This window comes from Podarcis filfolensis, assembly GCF_964270895.1.
Source record: "Podarcis filfolensis genome assembly, chromosome: 6".
Lineage (NCBI taxonomy): Eukaryota > Metazoa > Chordata > Lepidosauria > Squamata > Lacertidae > Podarcis > Podarcis filfolensis.
In genome coordinates this window covers 98,988,292-99,005,974 of record NC_139609.1, presented here as the reverse complement: position 1 = coordinate 99,005,974, position 17,683 = coordinate 98,988,292, and the positions used below count along the sequence as shown (strand labels likewise).

The 17,683-nt window shown below is 57.7% G+C and overlaps 1 protein-coding gene across 2 annotated transcripts in view; it reads right to left on the bottom strand.

Moving 5' to 3' along the window:
- The window catches only part of SLC12A5 (solute carrier family 12 member 5), a 104,044-nt gene that overhangs the window by 59,346 nt on the left and 27,015 nt on the right, over positions 1-17,683 (bottom strand). Inside the window, exon 1 of one of the 2 annotated variants that reach the window (XM_083618434.1) lies at positions 13,804-14,232. The exons of the other annotated variant lie outside the window; for it this stretch is intronic. Coding sequence (XP_083474560.1) covers positions 13,804-13,855 — 52 coding nt within the window. The 5' untranslated portion in view covers positions 13,856-14,232. Of the gene's footprint in view, positions 1-13,803; positions 14,233-17,683 lie in introns of those variants that run through there. 2 annotated transcript variants of the gene reach the window in all.

Genomic DNA, 17,683 nt, shown 5'->3' with positions numbered 1-17,683 from the left:
GAACCCGGTTCACCAGATTACAAGACTACCGCTCTTAACCACTACACCACACTGGCTCTTTTATTAAAATAAAAATAAAAAGATAATAAAAAATCAAACATTAATAGTAACAATCTGATTCAATAAAGAAAGTCAGAATAGCTTTAAAACAAACAACTCCTATCAAATAAAACAATATTCAGTAATCCATTAGAATCCAATAGCCATCCTCTTTCAAAGCCATCCAAGTTGGTGGCCGTCCCTGCCTCATGTGGGAGGGAGTTCCACAGTTTAACTCCGTGCTGTGTGAAAAAGGGCCGGGCTTTATCCGCCTTGAATCTTCCAGCTCTCAGCTTCTTCGGACGTCCACAACATTTCTCTGTCCACTTTCTCCATGCCATCCATGATTTTTATCAGCTTCTGAGATCATTATCCTCTGGTGCTGCTGGCCCTCCCAGGGCAGAGAAGCTTCCTCTAATTCCCCTTAAACCCCCCAGGGACCAAGCCATCCCTCCTGCCTCTGTGTCCCCAGGGAGCAGAAGGGAGCCCACGTTGAGCTTGCAGTCAGGGCAGCTGGGCTTCACAGCACCCGGGAGAGCCAAATGCACTGCTTGCTCACTCGGAGGAGCCCACGGAGCAGGGCCTGTGCGGGACAACGTCTCCCAGGAGCCGTGAGGCAGACGAAAGCCCAGTGGCGGCTGAACTTTGCAAGCAGCAGGAGCCAGCCAGGCCCAGGAGAGAGAAGGAAGGGTCTGAGATGGGCGCGCATGGCAGCAGTACTGAGGAATGAGGCTGCCAGTGCCCCAGGGATGCCAGAGCCATCCCTCAACCAGCAGAGAGCCTGGGCAGAGAGAAGCGGCAGTCAGGGCACTGCCAGGCAGCCTGCAACATGCAGAGAAAGGGCAGGCCTGGAAGGTGGAAGGGAGAACCTTTGGGCACCAGCCTCCAAAGGCAGCCTCAGAGCTGAGATGGCACAATTATGTGCACAAGCACAGCTCTCTTCTGCCCTGGTCAGACCCCAGCTGCAGTCCTGTGTCCAGTTCTGGGCAGCCCATTTTAAGAAGGGAATTGACAAGCTTTATAACGTTCAGTTTGGTCAGCTGAAGCAGGCACAATCTCCAGACCCTCCCAGTGTCCCGATGTTCCAGCAACAGTCCCAGTTTCTGATTTGATCCCAGAATGTCCTGCTTTTCCTTGTTGTTGAGTCGTGTCTGACTCTTCGTGACCCCTGGACCAGAGCACACCAGGCCCTCCTGTCTTCCACTGCCTCCTGCAGTTTGGTCAAACTCATGTTGGTAGCTTCGAGAACACTGTCCCACCATCTCGTCCTCTGTCGTCCCCTTCTCCTTGTGCCCTCCATCTTTCCCAACATCAGGGTCTTTTCCAGGGAGTCTTCTCTTCTCATGAGGTGGCCAAAGTCTTGGAGCCTCAGCTTCAGGATCTGTCCTTCCAGTGAGCACTTCATGGAAAAACTGCATTGTCGTGGCGAAGGGGCTTGAATAACTCAGAGAAGCTAGGAGCTATGCCATGCAGGGCCACCCAAGACGGACAGGTCATAGTGGAGAGTTTTGATCAAACGTGATCTACCTGGAGCAGGAACCAGCAAGCCCCTCCAGTATCCCTGCCCAGAAAACTCCATGGACAAAGACAACAGGCTTTTCCTTAGGACCTCCCTCTTTTCATCGGAGAAATGTTGGAGGGTATGCAATCTCTGGTCCTGTTAACTTGCCAGCTCCTCTTCTGGAAACGGAGTGCACAGCTTGCTTAAGTGCTCCTTAGAATCACAGAACAGAATCACAGAATTGTGGAGTTGGAAGAGACCCCCAGGGGTTCTCTAGTCCAACCCCCAGCAGTGCAGGAATGCAGCCTGCTCCCTCCTCCATGGGGCAGCCCTTCAGATATTGGAAGAAGGCTCTCCTATCTCCTCTCCAGGCGACACTTCCCCACCTCCTTCAACTGTTCCTCACAAGGCTTGGTTTCCAGCCCCTTCATCATCTTGGTCTCCCTCTTCTGCTCACACTAACTACATTTTTTAAAAAAACCAAATCAACTGTTTTGGTGCACATGAATTGGTTTAAATCCCCAAAAATGCACATATTGCAAACCCCCAGCGAAGCTGCCATCTGAGGCTTCTGAAGGAAGCTCCTCTTAACTTACATTTCCGAAAGGTCTGCTGGATTGAGATGCAGGCCAGGGAGGAGCGTGACCCTAAAAGTGCCTGCTCCGTCTTTCGTGGCACGAGGGGAGGGGGCTGGCCCTGCCCTGACATCTCCTCAGCCTGCGGGGTGGGGAGGGCCCCTTTAAGACACCTAAATCCCTGAGCGTTTGGCTTATTCACCCCCACTGATTAATCAGGGGCACATTTAATCTGCAATTAGAGCATTAGTTGGCCAATCATACTGATAAACTGATTAAAGCGCTCAGCCTCGTAAATGGATTTGCCTTCTTCTGCGGGCAGCTGTGCTGTGGGTCCCTTCCCTTCTCTGGATGACACCCCCCCATGAACTTGCTGCCTTTTTCCTGCTGAAAGGAATGGGGGCGCCTGACTCAGGGTGGGAGGGTCAGATAAGAGCCCCTTCTCCAGCGAGGAAGAATGCTTGGGGAGGCCGGATGCAGGGGCTGCGTGGTGGGGGGAGGCTTTTGCAGACCCCCACCCAGCCCGTCCCTCGCATCTCCGCACGACCACGCAGGCCACAGCCATCCCCATCACTAGGTCGGTTTCCATGGCAACCCAGAAGAGGAGCCTGGGCTCCCAAGGCTCTTATGTAACAATAAAGCTGGCCAGGCCCCTGGGACGCACCGCTGCCTCCCTCCTAGGGGCGAGGGGCAGGAAGAGGGGGCTGGGGACCCCTTCACCCTCCCTCCTCCCGCGTCCGGGTGCCCAAAGGCCAGAGGGAGGAGGAGCAGCTCCTCCCCCCCCCCAACCAGGCAAATCTCTTGGCTCAATCTGAATCACAGCACTGCAATCGGAGAGGCGGCCGTGTTGGCTGTGCATCACTGCTCTGCCTCAGCTGCTCACAGTTGGTCTGTGGTCACTCAGTCCTGGGGAGCAAAGAGCAGGTGGCCGCTGACCTCCCTTAAGCCAGCGGGAGGAAGGACACTCAGGGACAGGCAGGCAGACAAGCCCCCCCCCCTCGTGTCACAGCAGCCCAGAAGCTAAAGCCGGACTGTCTGCGCTGGGAAGGCTGGACCACGATCCTAAAAGCGGGGAGGATTTCATTTGCTCTCTGCACATGCTCAGAGTTGCTTGGCACCAAAAACAGGTGACTCCAGGCACAAACGAAGCTCTGGATAGGAACTGTGAGGTCTGGGGTTTGCAATGGGCTTTGCAGTGTTTAAAGCATTTTGCATTCACTATTTCAGGAGCAACGTTAATAGAATCATTAAAAAAATCGAAATAAATAGGTATACCACCCTATACCCATAGATCTCAGGGCAGGCCACAACATAAAATTACAATAAAAACACAAAATACATAATAAAAATAGGAACGAAAACAAACCCACGACCCCCCTTCCCACGACACATTTAAAAGGGCCTGAGATGTCAATCAGCTAAAGGTCTGGTTGAAGAGGAACGCTTTCCCCCGGCGCCTAAAGATAAATCTATCACAATAAATCTATCACAGAAGTCTGTCAATGGCTCTGCTCTGCCTCCACTGTCAGCAATGCTTCTGAACACCAGTTGCCTGTGCCCGGGCTCTGCTTGCGGGTTTCCACTGGGGCGCCTGGTTGGCCACTGTGAGAATAAGAGGAGACAGGAGAGCCATCTTCACCTATCTAAAGAGAAGCCACGTGGAAGACGGAGGAAGCCTGTTTTGTGCCGCTCCGGAGGGCAGGACCCAAAGAAACAGACTGAAGTTGTGAAAAAGAAGATGGTGACGGAACACTAGCAAGGACTTTCCGACAGCAAGAGTCGTTTGACAGTGGAAGGGACTCCCGTGGAAGGTCATGGGCTCTCCTTCCCTGGAGGACTTCAAGCAGAAGTTGGGTGGCCATCCATCATGGATGCTTGAACTGAGATTCCTGCATTGCTGGGGGTTGGTCTAGATGTCCCCCAGGGACCCTCCCAACTCTCCAATTCTAGGATTCTATGACTAGGTTGGCCACTGCACTCTTGTGTTAGGAAATGTTTCTAGCAATAGCCTATCACCCCAAACAGTGTTCTCGAAGCTACCAGCATGAGTTTGACCAAACTGCGGGAGGCAGTGGAAGACAGGAGGGCCTGGCGTGCTCTGGTCTAGGGGATCACGAAGAGGCAGACACGACTAAATGACTAAACAACAAATCACCCCAAAAGCAGCAGCAGAAGAGGCCTCACACCCCGAAATCACAGGCTGCAGCAGTTCTAGGGTCAGAGGAGCTCTTCAGGAGCTCTTCCTCTTCACTCCAACACCACCAACATCTCCCGTTTTGCTAGTTTCACTGTAATCTGTTCCATTTCTTTAAAGGGCACTAATCTGGGACAAACTAGTGACTTGAGTGCCTTTTTGAGATCATTGTGATGGAGGCCAGATGGCCTTGGATGTTCCCTGGATGAGGAGGTGTCTGCTGGGTTATTTATCGGTGTGGTGCTATAGCCCAACTCAGAGAAACAGAATAGCTTCGTTCAATTAAAAGCTTGGAATCTCACCACTTTCTGGCAACTCAGCTCTGAAACTCATTTGCCCCTGCCTATTTGGGGATGGGGGGGTTGGGGGGGGAGAAGGAGGGGAAGGTGTCCATGTGGTCACAGCAAGATCAAAGGAAGTGCCTCAACAAATCATGCACTGAAGGGGGTTGGACTAGATGACCCTTGGTGTACCCCTCCCACTTCTACAGTTCTCTGATTCTAAGAGCACAGCCGACCAGCATGCCAGGCCAATGTTCCCCCAACCCAGCTCAGTCTCTAGCTCACGCTTAATCTGTGGAACTCCCTCCCACAGGAGACAATGGTAGCCACCACCTTGGATGGCTTTAGAAGAGTATTGGACAAATTCATGGGGGATGAGAGGGCTCTCTGTGGCGCCTTGTTGGCTCTGCAATGCTTCTGAATGCCAGCTGCTGGAAACCACAGGAGGGGAGAGTTGCTCCCGTGCCCAAGTCCTGCTTGTGGGTTTCCTATAAGGGGCATCTGGTTTGCCTCCCTGAGAACAGGATGCCGGGCTGGATGGACCATTGACTGATCCAACAGGTACTTCTGATGTTCTTACATTCTTAGTCAAATAAGGGGGGGCAGCCCATCCAGTGGGGCTCAGACACCGGCAGGACCCTTCCTGGCTCCAGAGCCATAAAACCAGCAGTGCCCTGAGGAGACCCCCCCCACACACACACACCTGGAAACGCAGGTGAGTTTGTCTGCATGGAAGCAAGCGACCCATTGTTAAGTAGCCCTGTTGGGAAGACTTCAACGTAGTGCTAAGCCTCGTGTTGCTCTGGCTCTCCAGAAGCCCAAGGTGGAGGTGGGAAAGCCCCACTGCATCCTTAGCAGATGTCGCCCCCCCCAGCCCTCACCCCCGTGGGTTGTTGTCCCCCACAGTGATGTGAAGTCCACCCCAGTCCTACAAGAGTAATCCAAAGGTGCATGCATTCGTCTGACTCACGGCTGAAGACGCTCACACAAGAGACCCTCAGGGAGCATCTGCTCCAGTCTGCCCCAAGCCGGTGCCCCCAGGGGCTGGACTAGATGACCCTTGGGACCCCATCCAACCTCTGTGGTTCTATGATTTGGGATTCTGTGAAATGTGAAAAATAAAACCCCCAAACTGCTTGCCCTAGAGTAGGATTCCTTCGAGGCAAGGTGCTCCTAGGATCCCTTCCTGTCCTTTCCTTGAAAACTTCCACGCAGGGAGAATGCACAGATTGCTGCAGGCAGCTTCTTCCGGCCGTGAGCTGGCCTGCTCTTCCGAACATCGACCCGAAATCTGCCTTCCGGGGGTTCAAACCGCTGCTTCCCATCCTGTCCTCAGTGGGGAGGGGGAAGCCTGCTTTGGAGGGCACCAGTCAAGCATGAGGGGAAAGGGGTCGATGCCACCCCCTGGCGGAGGCAGAAGATTGGGGGGTGCAGGATGCCTGAGCCCCACCTGCACTAGGCGCTCAAAGCAGCAGCATCATAAAAAGGCCAAGGCTTCCCTCAAAGAATCCTGGGAGTTGCAGTTTGTCAAGGGTGCAGAGAGCTGTGAGGTGGCCCCTGTCTCCCTCTGCCCGCCTCACAGAGCTGCACTTCCCAGAGTGGCCTAATGACCAGTCCCTCTTCACAGGGAGGGAAACTGGCTGTTTAAAAGTGGCATGCGGCGACATCAGTCCCATAATCCTAAAGGAAACCCACAGTTCAATGGGATCCGGCTCAGCTATGGCCTCTGGGACTTGGTCTCCCCTCCTCTTGCCACTGCTGCTGAAGGCTGCCTGCTCTCCCTCCGCGGGAAAAGGAAACCAAGCTCTGTCTCTGCCCAGGGACCCCCCTGCCCCATTCTGCTACTCTGAAGTGTCCAGCTCCTCCTTCTCCAGGCCGGCTAGTGAGGGAGAAGCCCCTGGAAGGGCTGAGGCACCACTCAGGCTGCCCACACGGCCGCCTGGAAAGTGTGCCCAAGGCCTCGCATTGGCAGCCAGGAAGGGTCTAGGCACGCAAGCTTCAGAAGCTGAGATCATTCTAAAAAATCTTACGCATAACAGGGAAATGTGCAGACATCTTAAGAGGATTGCTGGCTGTCACAGTGCCTTGCACTCTAAAAAGCACTTGCCTTGTCCCTGTTGGGCACGTATTCTGGCTCCCTTTGGCTCTGCATTCCTGGTGACTCTTATTTCACCATCCTGTGGAGTGTGGGTTATGCAGCTCCTTCAATTGGGGGTCGGGGTGTTCAAGGAGACAATAACACCTTCCCCACTTTGGCAATCGAGAAACTTGGTGCCCTTTCGAAACAGAGGATGGGATTCTCAAGGCTGCGTGCGAGCTGCTAAATTGGGTGCCAGGGAGCAGATTCCATCCCCCTGTTCCTGAGCGTCACACACACACACACCCTGTTCCCAAACTGTCTTTCTGAAGGCCCTCCCCCACACTTGTCATCTCTGCTCTGGGAGAGACAGGCAGCACTGCAACTCTGCCTGAAATGGATTCAGAGCCCAGAAAAGCGCAAGCTGCGCTAGGAGCACAGGAACATCAGAGCAGCCTTTGGGACGGAGCCCAAGGGGCCCCTCCAGTGCGGCAGCCTGGTCTCACGGTAGCCAAGCAAATGACCCAAGCGCAAGAGCAGCTCTCCCTCCTGCGGTTTCCAGCCAGTGGCGTTCAGAAGCGTCGCTGCTTCCAAGTGTGCAGGCAGAGCACAGCCACTGTGGCCGGGAGCCATCGACAGCCCTCTCCTCCTCTGGGGATTGGTCTGTTCCGGTTCCTTGGCTGAATCACCTGCTGCATGGAGGGGCTTGGAGCCCAGGCTCCGTGGAGTAGGTCTCCCTGGGGTTGCTTGGGCAGCTGAATGGATCCTGCTCACCACCTCTGCCCCCAGTGCGTGCCCACACATGCCCTGGCGCCTTCACATTCCCCCTGCCACACAGTTTGCCCACCCCCCATAGCCACGGAGGGGCCCTGCTTTCTCCCCAGGTGGGGGCTTCCAGCACACTGGGCCTCCCCCAGCCCTTATCCACACATAAACGCCGCATAGCTGTGGAGCAGGGCTATGGAGGAGGAGACAAGTCTGGCCTCCTCTCCACGGAGCATTGATCTTCCCATAAAGGGAGTTTGGGGCATGAAGGGGGCATAAATTGGGATGTGGGGCCTCTGGGTTAGGCTCCGGGAGCCCCCAATGCATTTCCGGGCCGTAAGGAGTTAAGCGCCATTCGCAGTGGGGTCCTGAGTGATGGATGGCTTCTGGCTCCGTCCGGAGAGCGTTTTGCCGCAGAGGGGCTGACGCTTTCTCCAACATCCCAGCACCGCACACTGCTTGTGATCTGCAGGGATGGTGGTGGGGGGGAAAGAACCCATTGGAGGGGAGCAGAAAGGCCCCTTTTCTGGGAGGACTGGGCTGGGGGGCAGAGTAAGGAGCCTAGCAAAGGGGCACGGGTAGGGGGTGGCACGCAGGTTTGGGCTTCAGCAGGCTCAGTCTTCTCCCCAAGTGGGGCCCTTGGGTCCTTCTCCTGCGTAGCCAGACACTTTCTCTCCCCGCCTGGGGTGAGATCTTCCAGTCCAGTGGTCTAGAGGGCAAGGGAGGCATTGGAGAATGTGAGCAGCCGCTGCAGCCTCCTAAAAACACAAACCTTTCTCCCAAAGGCTGGGGTTGTGGGGCCTGTGGATTTGTGCAGCCGGGGACCCTGGAGAGATGCACATGGGATCCTTACAGGGCTGCACCCCACATTCTGCCATGGGGGGTCAGAGGTGGCTCAGAGCAAGGGCTGCGTGTGATGGGGAAGGAAGGGGTCCAGGTGGAGGGGCCCCCAAGGGGTGGGAGTGTTTCCGGAGGGGAAAGCGTTTCACCCAGGTGACTGTGGTGAGGCCACAGCACAGCCAGCCCTCCTCCTCCTCCTCAGCAAGCAAGCAAGCGCGCCGTCTCTTTGATTCATGCTCAGCGCTGCCTGCCTCCCTCCCACCCTCCCCAGGGATCACTCAACATGAACCGGCCTTTTAATTTTCTGCGGTGGCTGGCAAGGCTGGCGGCTGGATCGCTGGCAGGGAAACAACAGCCCCAGTGCGAAGATCAGATAATCCTCAAGCCAAAGCAGGGAGGGAGGAGGGAGACAGGAAGTTGCACAGGGAGGCAGCAACAAGAGGCTTCTGCTCCCCCCCCCCCGAAATGGTATGGTCTCCCAAATCTTTTTGGCAGGGGTGCGTTCAATGAAGCATACAGGCCCAGCCGCACCATTAGGCAAAGTGAGGCAGCAGCCTCAGGTGGCCTCAGTTAAGAGGCAGGCAGCAGCAGCAGCAATTGGGGAGCAGAACCACCTGGCATCCATTCAGCCCGCCTGCTGCCCCCGGTGCTGCCCTATCACCAAAATGGAAGGGAGAGCCCACTCCCAGCCTGGCTGACCTCCGTCCTTGGCAGGGAGGCCATCGTCTCCTTGGCCTCAGGTGGCAAAACGCCTTGGAGGGGCAAGCGAGAGGGGTGGGAGGTGCAGGTGCTCCCAGCTTGGCCAACGGGAGACTTTCCACGTATAAAACAGGATTAGAAAAGATGGCAGAGGAGGAGAGGGTGATCAGGGAACACTAGACAGGTGGAGGCAGGAAATACAGGGGAGGACTGCTTGTGGGTTCCCACGGGCACCTGGTCGGCCCCTGTGAGAACAGGAGGCTGGACTAGAGGGGTCCTCTTTGGCCTGATCCATCAGGTTCTTCTGGCGTCCTTATGTTGTTGTTTTTCTTCTTGTTTAATATAATTTCTTGAATTTGTTAGTCCCTTTATTTTGCCCAGAGCAACTCAAAGCAACTTCAAACCAGCACATGCAAAAGCCCAGCAGGTCACAACCGGGGTGATCAAGCAGCAGCAGCAGCTAAAGTTAAGGTGAACCCCACTTTTAATCATCACATTGCCCCTGTTCATTGGACTGTCATCCGGGGGCAGGGGGGGCCCTTCACAGTGTTGGATTTCAATACCAATGAAATGTACAGCATGCTCTGGTCACCCTCCCCAACTCCTGGTTCAGCCAGTCTAGATGGGGGAGGGTTATTGGCCGAAGCCCCAGCAAGGAGGCTGGAACACGTGGCCCTTCCAGTGGCCAGGGCAGAGTGGTCCCATCGGACAAAGCCTGGATGCATCCTGGTGGCCTCACCCATTAGATTTCATGCTAACAGATGGGGGAACGGCCCACAAAAGCCCCCTACCAGAAAGTCCCAGGCCCCCTCCTCCCTGGTCAGCCAAAGGACTTTCACTTTCCCCACACTGACCGCCTTCTCAGGTCGCCCTTTCCTCCCTTCTGTGACTCGGAAGAGAAGCAAAGGGGAGGCTTCTGGGGAGAGGGGCTGCAGGAGGACCCAGCCACACTCGTTGCTTCCTGCCAGCAGCCAGCAAAGTCCCCAGCAGGCTCCTCATTCCACGCTGCTGCTAGTGCTGCAGACCTCCCCCCCATGCCCCCCCAGCTCCCTGCCAGGCCCCATGGCAGCTTCCTCCTCCCCACCTGCACAAGGAGTGGGACATCCTGCCTTTCACTCCATCTCTCATTCCCTCACGCACTTTGCAAAATGCTGCTGCTGCTCAGAACCATGCATCCATCTTAGAATTGGAAGGGACCCCTGGGGGTCATCTAGTCCAACCCGCTGCAATGCAGGAATCACAGCTGGAGAATCCCTGGTGAATGACCACCCACCTTAAAAGCCTCCAATGAAGGAGAGTCCACCATCTTCCTGGGTCGTCTGTTCCACAGTTGGAAGGCTCTTAACATCAGAAACATTATTCCTAGTATTTAGGCCCTGGGGAAAGGCTTTGCCTCCCACCTCCAAGAGCCAGCCAAGCTGGGCTTGGAATTGCGGACCAAACTGCCCTTATGCCAGTTGGGGGGAGGCAGTTTCTGGCCACCCATTGGGGGCACAGTCCACCTCCTGGGAAGCGCAGCAAGGCACCCAGCTGAGGTGAGTGATGGGCCCAAGTGGCGGATCTCTAGCAGTGTTGGCCCTCAGCCCAGAACTCCCCATGAGACCATGGGGTGGATACTGGGGGGGCTGGTGCTGGGGGCTCCTGCTGGATGGACTGGGCTCTTAACTGCAACTGACCTGCATGCCCCCCCCCCGAGGAACAGGAGGCTCAGCACAAGAAGGCAGCTACTGAGGAAGATGGAGGGGTGATGAACTACTTTGCAAAGTGCGTAGGGGGGCCTGCCTGGCTGTGGCTTTCTGGTGGCCCTTTTAATTCATTGGTTCATTCTGAAAATCTGCTCACCGCATCCTTTCAGAACCCCCCGAGGAGATGCACAATGTTGGAGGGATGTGAAGAGCGGAGCTCTGGCTCCGACTGCAAGCTCCACATCAGTCATCTGTCGCCCACGAGTGTTTTAGCTGAGTGCTGCCTCAGTACCACCACCCCCTCCCAAAAAACCCCACCGCTTCTTCTGCCCAAGGAGGCCTTTCTGCTTTGTCCACTTGCCCCACCAGCTGGCCAAAGGCTCCTTGGAGGCTCTCTGCTCCCTCTGTCTACAGCAGGCCTGGGTCCCTGCAGCCCCTGTCCTCTACAAGGGGTGCCTCTTGACCAAGAGCAGAAGGGGAGCCTCAAGGCCCCCTTTGCAGAGAAGCCCTTTCACCAAGCCACACCTCCACCTGAAGCTCAGCAAGCCGTTTGGCGCAACACACCCTCCCCCAGTGGCCCCAGACCCACTTCCCACTGATCCCTCCCTGCAGGAGTGGGAGAGGTGATGTCATGGGCTAAAGGCTCACAGAGGAGTTTTCCCACCAGTTCCACCCCAAATTCTCAAGAAGGAGGCGCCCCTCAATAGCAGCAGCCTACATAGTGATTGCACTTCAGGGTGTCCAGCGTGGTTCTCTCACTTCCTCTCTGCTGTGATCCTGACAAGAGCCTCGTAAGGTTGATTATTACTGCTGTCTCCATAATTTAGATTCATCCATTACTTCTCTTCCCTTTCCCACTGTAGGTGCATCTCAAAGTGCCGAGGATACTTTTGCCACCTGCATGTCTGGGACCCCCTGACTACCCTGACCCCCACAGGGGGAGGGGCAGACCTGTGCAAGAAGAATGGAAGCAACTGTGTTGTGGGATCCAAGAGATGCGCCCCAAGCTCCACTGCAAAGCGGGGGGCACAGTTCATGAAGCGCACACTGCTTCAGCAACGCTCCTACAAACACACAAGTCCACACCCCGTAAGCCGGCTCTGGGTATCCACTATCTTTTGCTACTGGGTTCAGAGTTCAAATCTTGCAGGGATCCCCACTGGCCTGCACTGCAAACAGCAACTGTGGGCACAACTTCTCTGGTTCTCCTCCCCCACCTCGCACAAGGGAGCTTCAGGCACAGGGCTTCCAACTTGCCGACAGCTGACAGCCGCCAGGCGCCTTCTGGGAAAGTCATTACGCTTTGCCATTTAGACCGCGCTGGGTCAAGCGCTGGAGCACAGCACTGGGATCAGCCCCGGGTGTCACTACGGAAAGGGTCCTGCAGCGAGCCCTTCGTTGGCGCACAGCGGCTGGGGGCCAGCCCATACGTGGGGCAGGCCCCTTGTGCAGCCTCCTCCAAGCAAGTGCCCGCTTGGCCAAGAGTGGCGACGCCGGCCTGGCTCGGAGATGTGGCCAAAACAGGGCCTCTCGGGGTGGCTGTGCCAGCCTCTCAGAGCTGCCCTTGAAATGGGAGGTCTGCACACCAGCAACGGCCCGGAGCCACGGCCAGCCCAAATGAACAGTGACAGGCAAGGAGGCGTCTGCGTTTTAACCTTCCCCCTCCCTGACACACAGACATGCCACGCAGCAGCAGCTGCCAGGCTCCTGCAGCAGTCTCTGCCCCCTAACCCCTGCTGCAGCCAGCCCTACACTGCAGTCAGCACCTTCCACTCCTTGAGGGATGGGGGGCGGGTTGCGGAGCAGAGTGGGAGGGGGGCAGAGGGAGGCAGTGCCCAGAACCTGATTGCAAGGAGGAAAGTGGGACAGAGGGATGGAGGCTCTCCCCCCACCCCCACCCCGCCAGTCAGCTGGTATCTGCTTTGGCTTATGCCATCCTGGCACACTCCCATGCAGATACCTGCAGACCATAACTCCGCACTGTGCCCAGGCTCTGCCAATGGGCAGAAAGCTGCGTCTTCATCTCACTCTCAGCCTCACCAGCTTCCTGCTTTGCGAGCAACAACAAAAAAACAACCCCAAACACCCCATCTGAAGACTTGGGGCGCCCTGGGATCCGCATGAGGCCACTGCCTGTGCCAGAGCCAGAGGGTGGGCACAGGGGGTCGTGGGAGGAGGGGTGCGCAGCAAGGGGGCTCGGTCCAAACGCTCTGCTTCCAAAGTGGCGCGTCTGTGCTGGCGCTGCATTGAGCCTGCAGTACAGGAGCCGTCACCAAAGCGGCAGGCAGGGAATAAACAGCCCCCACCCGCGAACAACGCAGCCCCAGCATCCTCGGGGTCTACAGCGGCGCAGGCTCCTGGCAGGCAGAACCAAGGGCCCCCCTCGGCTCAGGCCTGCGAAGTGGGGGCGCTGCTCCCCTCTCTCTCCTTCCCCCACAGTCCCGTCCCTTGCGCAAGAGCGAGTCCCGCGCAGCCCGCAGGGAAACTTCAGCACCGCGGACAGAGGCGGGCAGGCGGGACGGGGGGGGGGAGGCGGCGGGACACTTTGCCGAGGGTCTCCTCCTGGCGCCCGGCCCCGGGTGGGAGCTCGCTCGCTGGGGCTCAGGCCGGGCCAGCCGAGCCAAGGGGAGGCTGTCCCGGGGCGCCCAGGCGTTGCATGTGGCCGCGGCATCCTGGGGTGGGGGTGGGAAGCTGCCTTCGCAGAGAGACAAGACTTGCACCCCCACGGACCTCCGGCTGCCCCCCGCTGCCTGCTTCCCACCTCACCAAAATGTCTCCCGAGAGAGTTGCCATCCCCCCCCCCCCAACAGACACGCACACAGGCGGAGGGTTGGCGGAGCGCGGCGCTCGGCCAGGCTGGACGGCGCCCGCATTCCAGCACCCTGGACAGCGGCGGCGGCGCATTCCTGCGCGCGGCTGGGGCTCCGGGCCCGACGAGAGAGAGAGAGAGAGCGGGCGCTGCGCAGCTGCCGGGGCTCCTCCGCCGAGCAGGAGAACCGCCGTTACCCGGCGCAGGCAGCGCTCGAGAAGGGGCGCGCGATCCTGCCGGCCGGCCGGCCCTGCCCCGAAGCGGGACCCCGCCGAGGCGAGGCCTCCGAGGGCTGCCTCCAGGCTTGAGAAGCCAGCCCCCCCCCGGTGGCCCCTTACCTTGGCTGGCGCCCCCGTCGCCGTCCTCGCAGTCCGTCAGGTTGTTCAGCATGGCGCCCGCCGGGGCTGCCTCGTCCGAGCCTCGCTTGCCTGGGCGCCCCTCGCCTGCCTCGCGCGCCGCTGCAGTGCGGAGCAGAGCCTTCCCCTTCTCCGCTGCCGCCGCCGCCGCTGCTGCCGCTCAGCCCCCTTTCAGTTCATCGTGTATTCAAAAGGCATCTTCTCCGTCAGGCGGGCGAGCGGAGGGGGGGCGGTGGATGAGCTGAGGCGGGGGGGCGCCGAGGTGTAAGCGAGCTGGGAGAGGAGGGGCCAGGAGCGTCCGCCGAACTGCTCGCCACCTCCGAGGGCAGCGCAGATCTGAGTCGGCGGCGGAGGAATTAGGGCATCTCGGGGGCTGGCACTGCGGCTCCCCCCCGCGCAATCCGCCTGCGCGGATGCCGCCTCCTCCTCTTCCTCCGCTCCCACCCCCACCCCCGCATCAGCAACCCAGCACCGGAGATAAGTTTTTTGGGGGAAGGAAGGTACTGTTTACCCAACTGTACGCCCCAGACCCCTCAGCCACGCGCACGTGTCCGCCTTTCCTAAGAGATGGGGCAGCGACAACCCCTGATTCGCAAGACATTTGGCTCGTGGGAATGCAGGCAAGCAGTTTGAACCGCAGGTCACGGTGCAAAGCGGGAAGGGCCTAGAAGTGGAAGGGGCTTCAGGGAAGCCACCCACCCACCCACTCACACAGACCTCCCTCGTGCCCCAAATCATTCCTCAGAGGATGAGAAGGTAGAAAGAAGTGTCGCCCGTGCAAACGTATAGTTCGCCGCAGACCAAACTGATACTCCTAGCCGCCCTTGCCTTGGCCCCAGAAGCGTCCTCATGGTGGCCAGTCAAGAATGCCCCCCTTCCCATCACAAAGCCCTGCGTGGTGGTGGGTCACACTGTAAGGAGCCCTCGCCGCTGGGAAGAAGAGCAGAGGGAGTTGGCTTGTGGGACCCACGGCCAGCCAGGCACAGCCCAGGACGCCCAGGTCACGCTGCTCTCTCCTGCCTGGGCCTTGATGGGGACTGAGCCCCAAAGGCGGCACATCATTCATAAGACCATCAGAAAAGCCTGCTGGACCAGGCCAGGGGCCCCTGTAGCCCAGCGCCCTGTTCTCACAGTGACCCAACAGATGCCCGTTGTAGGAAACCCCCAAGCAGGATCCAAGCGCCAGAACCCTCTCCCCTCCTTTGGTTCAGACGTATTGCTGTCTCCAGCTGTCGAGGGCAAGGCAGAGCCAGAGTAGCTAGGAGCCGCCAACAGCCCTCCATGGCACTAAATGGTTCAGGATCACAACAACGACAAAAAGGGATTGGGGGGAGCTCCAAAAGGACCTCCCCAAACGGAGTAAATGGGCAGTCAAATGGCAAGTGCAATGCCATGCAAACCAGAGTAAAGTGAGAAACGTTGCCGTAAAAAAAAACCTCCCCCAGGATCAGTGCCATAGCGGGGGGGGCCCCAGTTTTTTTTTTTTGCCCTGAGTAAAGCCTCCAGAGGGGCACCATTGAGGCTCCCAGCCTGTGCGTGTGCACAAATGCGTGTGCCAAACTGGGTCTTTTGACTCGGCCGGGTTTTGCCGCTGTCCAGGGTGCTGGAGTAGTTCTGGGCCCCCGCCTTGATCCCCGAGGCTCTTCTACTCTTAGGAGCCCAGGCGGAGCCTACAGGCCAGGCTTGCGGAGATGCCGAAAGGAAAGTTGGGGGTTCGTGTGTGTGTGAAAGAGAGGGGGTGGGGCCGAGGCAGGGAGTCGCCTCCCCAGCCAGAGACGCTTCACACCGTGGGCAGCTGGAGTTCATGTGGGTGAGTCCTGGCAGCGGGAGGGGGGGGGAGGAGGGCGCCTGATCCCAGCACGGATCATGGCAGACGCTGGCACTCATTACTCCTTGACGGCTGTAATTAATTGTTTGCTTCCTCCTGGGCCTTGGCCAGCTGCTCTGCATTCCCGCCCCCTCCTCTCCCCCTCGCCCTGCGGCACGGCCAGGGCTCCCGATTCCCTGGCTCCAGGGGGCTCTGCTGCATCCGTCCAGGGGGCAAAGCGGGCAGGTGCCGGCACTGAGGTCCGAGGACACCCCAGCCTCAAGAGGCACCCACTTGGAGCTGCAGAGGGTGGCACCGCAGCACCGCTGATTCCTTACACCCGGTGGTTCTTCTCTCTGGGTGTCAAAAAGAGAAGGGAGTTCACAATAGGTGAGGGGGCACACGCTGCTGGGCTTGCACAGGCTGCCCTGCCCTTGGGCAAGAGTTCAGGCTGCAGGCAGAGCCCTTCAGAAGCTGGCAGCAAAGAATGCAATGCATATTTTTGCAAAGGTGCTGTGTGAAAGCTGGTTTCTGAAAACCCAGAGGAATAAAGGAAGTGTTAGAGATGTTCCTGTCCAACTGCTAGGAGTCTCAGGATTGCTGGAGGGTGTGAAGGGGGGGGACTCCTACCCCCCTCTCCATTCTGCCCCACCTGGGCATCCATGTGCAATTTACCTGTGGACCTGCAGGAGCCTTCAAAGCCACACAGATGGGGCCTTGGCAAGAGGGGGGTGGAGGAAGGCTGCTGTGAGCCCCCAAACACCCTTTTGCACCCAGAGCCAAAGGCAGAAGTGGCTCCCTCCCTGTCCCTGAGGAAGGAAGCTGCTAGCCAGCAGTCTATTTATTTCTGGAGGTGGCCCGGGCACAGGCAGTGAAAGTGGAGGCGGCGGGGGGGGGGAGGGGGGAGCACGTGAAAAGATGCTAATCCTCTAATCCCAGGATTATGGCTCCATTTCAAGAGCCTCCGTCACTGCTGGCACAGAGTGGGCAGCTGGGGGCCTCCTCCGGCCCAGAGTGCGGGGCTCCCAAGGAGGCTGCTCAGCTTCTCCCCACACCCCCTCGGTGCCAGGCCTGGGGCAGCAGGGGGCCTGGAGCAAATGGGAGCTGGGCGAGGACATCATACGGGGTGGGAAAGCCAGAAGTGGGGAGCCACAAGGAAGCAAGGGGGGATCCCTTGGGACTGGGTTCCATGTTCATCTGTGTGCCTTGAAGTCACATTCCAATGGCCTCAGACCCCACCCCTAAAATATGAGGGTAATTCTAGTGCCTTACAGACCAGTTGTATTACGAAGATAATATAGTCAAAGCACAATGAACATGGAAGCGCTAGAATTGTTTATCACTAGTGTTAACTATTTTTTATTTTATTTTATTCAGGCATCCTTGCCCACAATGGCCAAGTGGCCTGGATCTGGCCCACTCCAAGTTCAATATGACCAGCTCTCCTCCCAGGCAAACGTTCCAGAAGCAGCAGCTGGCCTGCCCTGTTGCAACCAGCCAGGATCCTGACCCTCCATTGCTCTGCTCCCCGTCCTTTCCCGTGAACACATTTCTCTCTACTATGAGTGCTGACAGGACAGGTTTCTGCATCATCAGCCACCATCTTTCAGACTAACCCACAAGAGCTGCCCAAAGTCCAGAACCAAAGTCTAACCAGTCCACCATTTCCCAGCAGCTGCCAGCCAGATGCTGCCTGAGTGGCTCAGAACCAGGTGTGTGTGTGTGTGTGTGTGTGTGTGAGAGAGAGAGAGAGAGAGAGAGAGAGAGAGAGAGAGAGAGAGAGAGAGAGAGTCCTTTTTTCTTCCTGTCCCCAGTCCCTGGTAGTCAGATATCCTGCCTCTGCACATGGTGGCTCTGCTGGATCAGGCCAATGGCCCATCTGGTCCAGCACCCTGTTCTCACAGTGGCCAACCAGATGCCCCAAAGGGACACTCGCAATCAGGATTCAAACACAAGTCTTCCCTCCCCTCCCACCAACTGGTTTTCATGACTGATCACCTGCTCTCCGTAGGCCCCTGAGAGTCACTTAGGCTACTTCCCACCACAACATCTGCT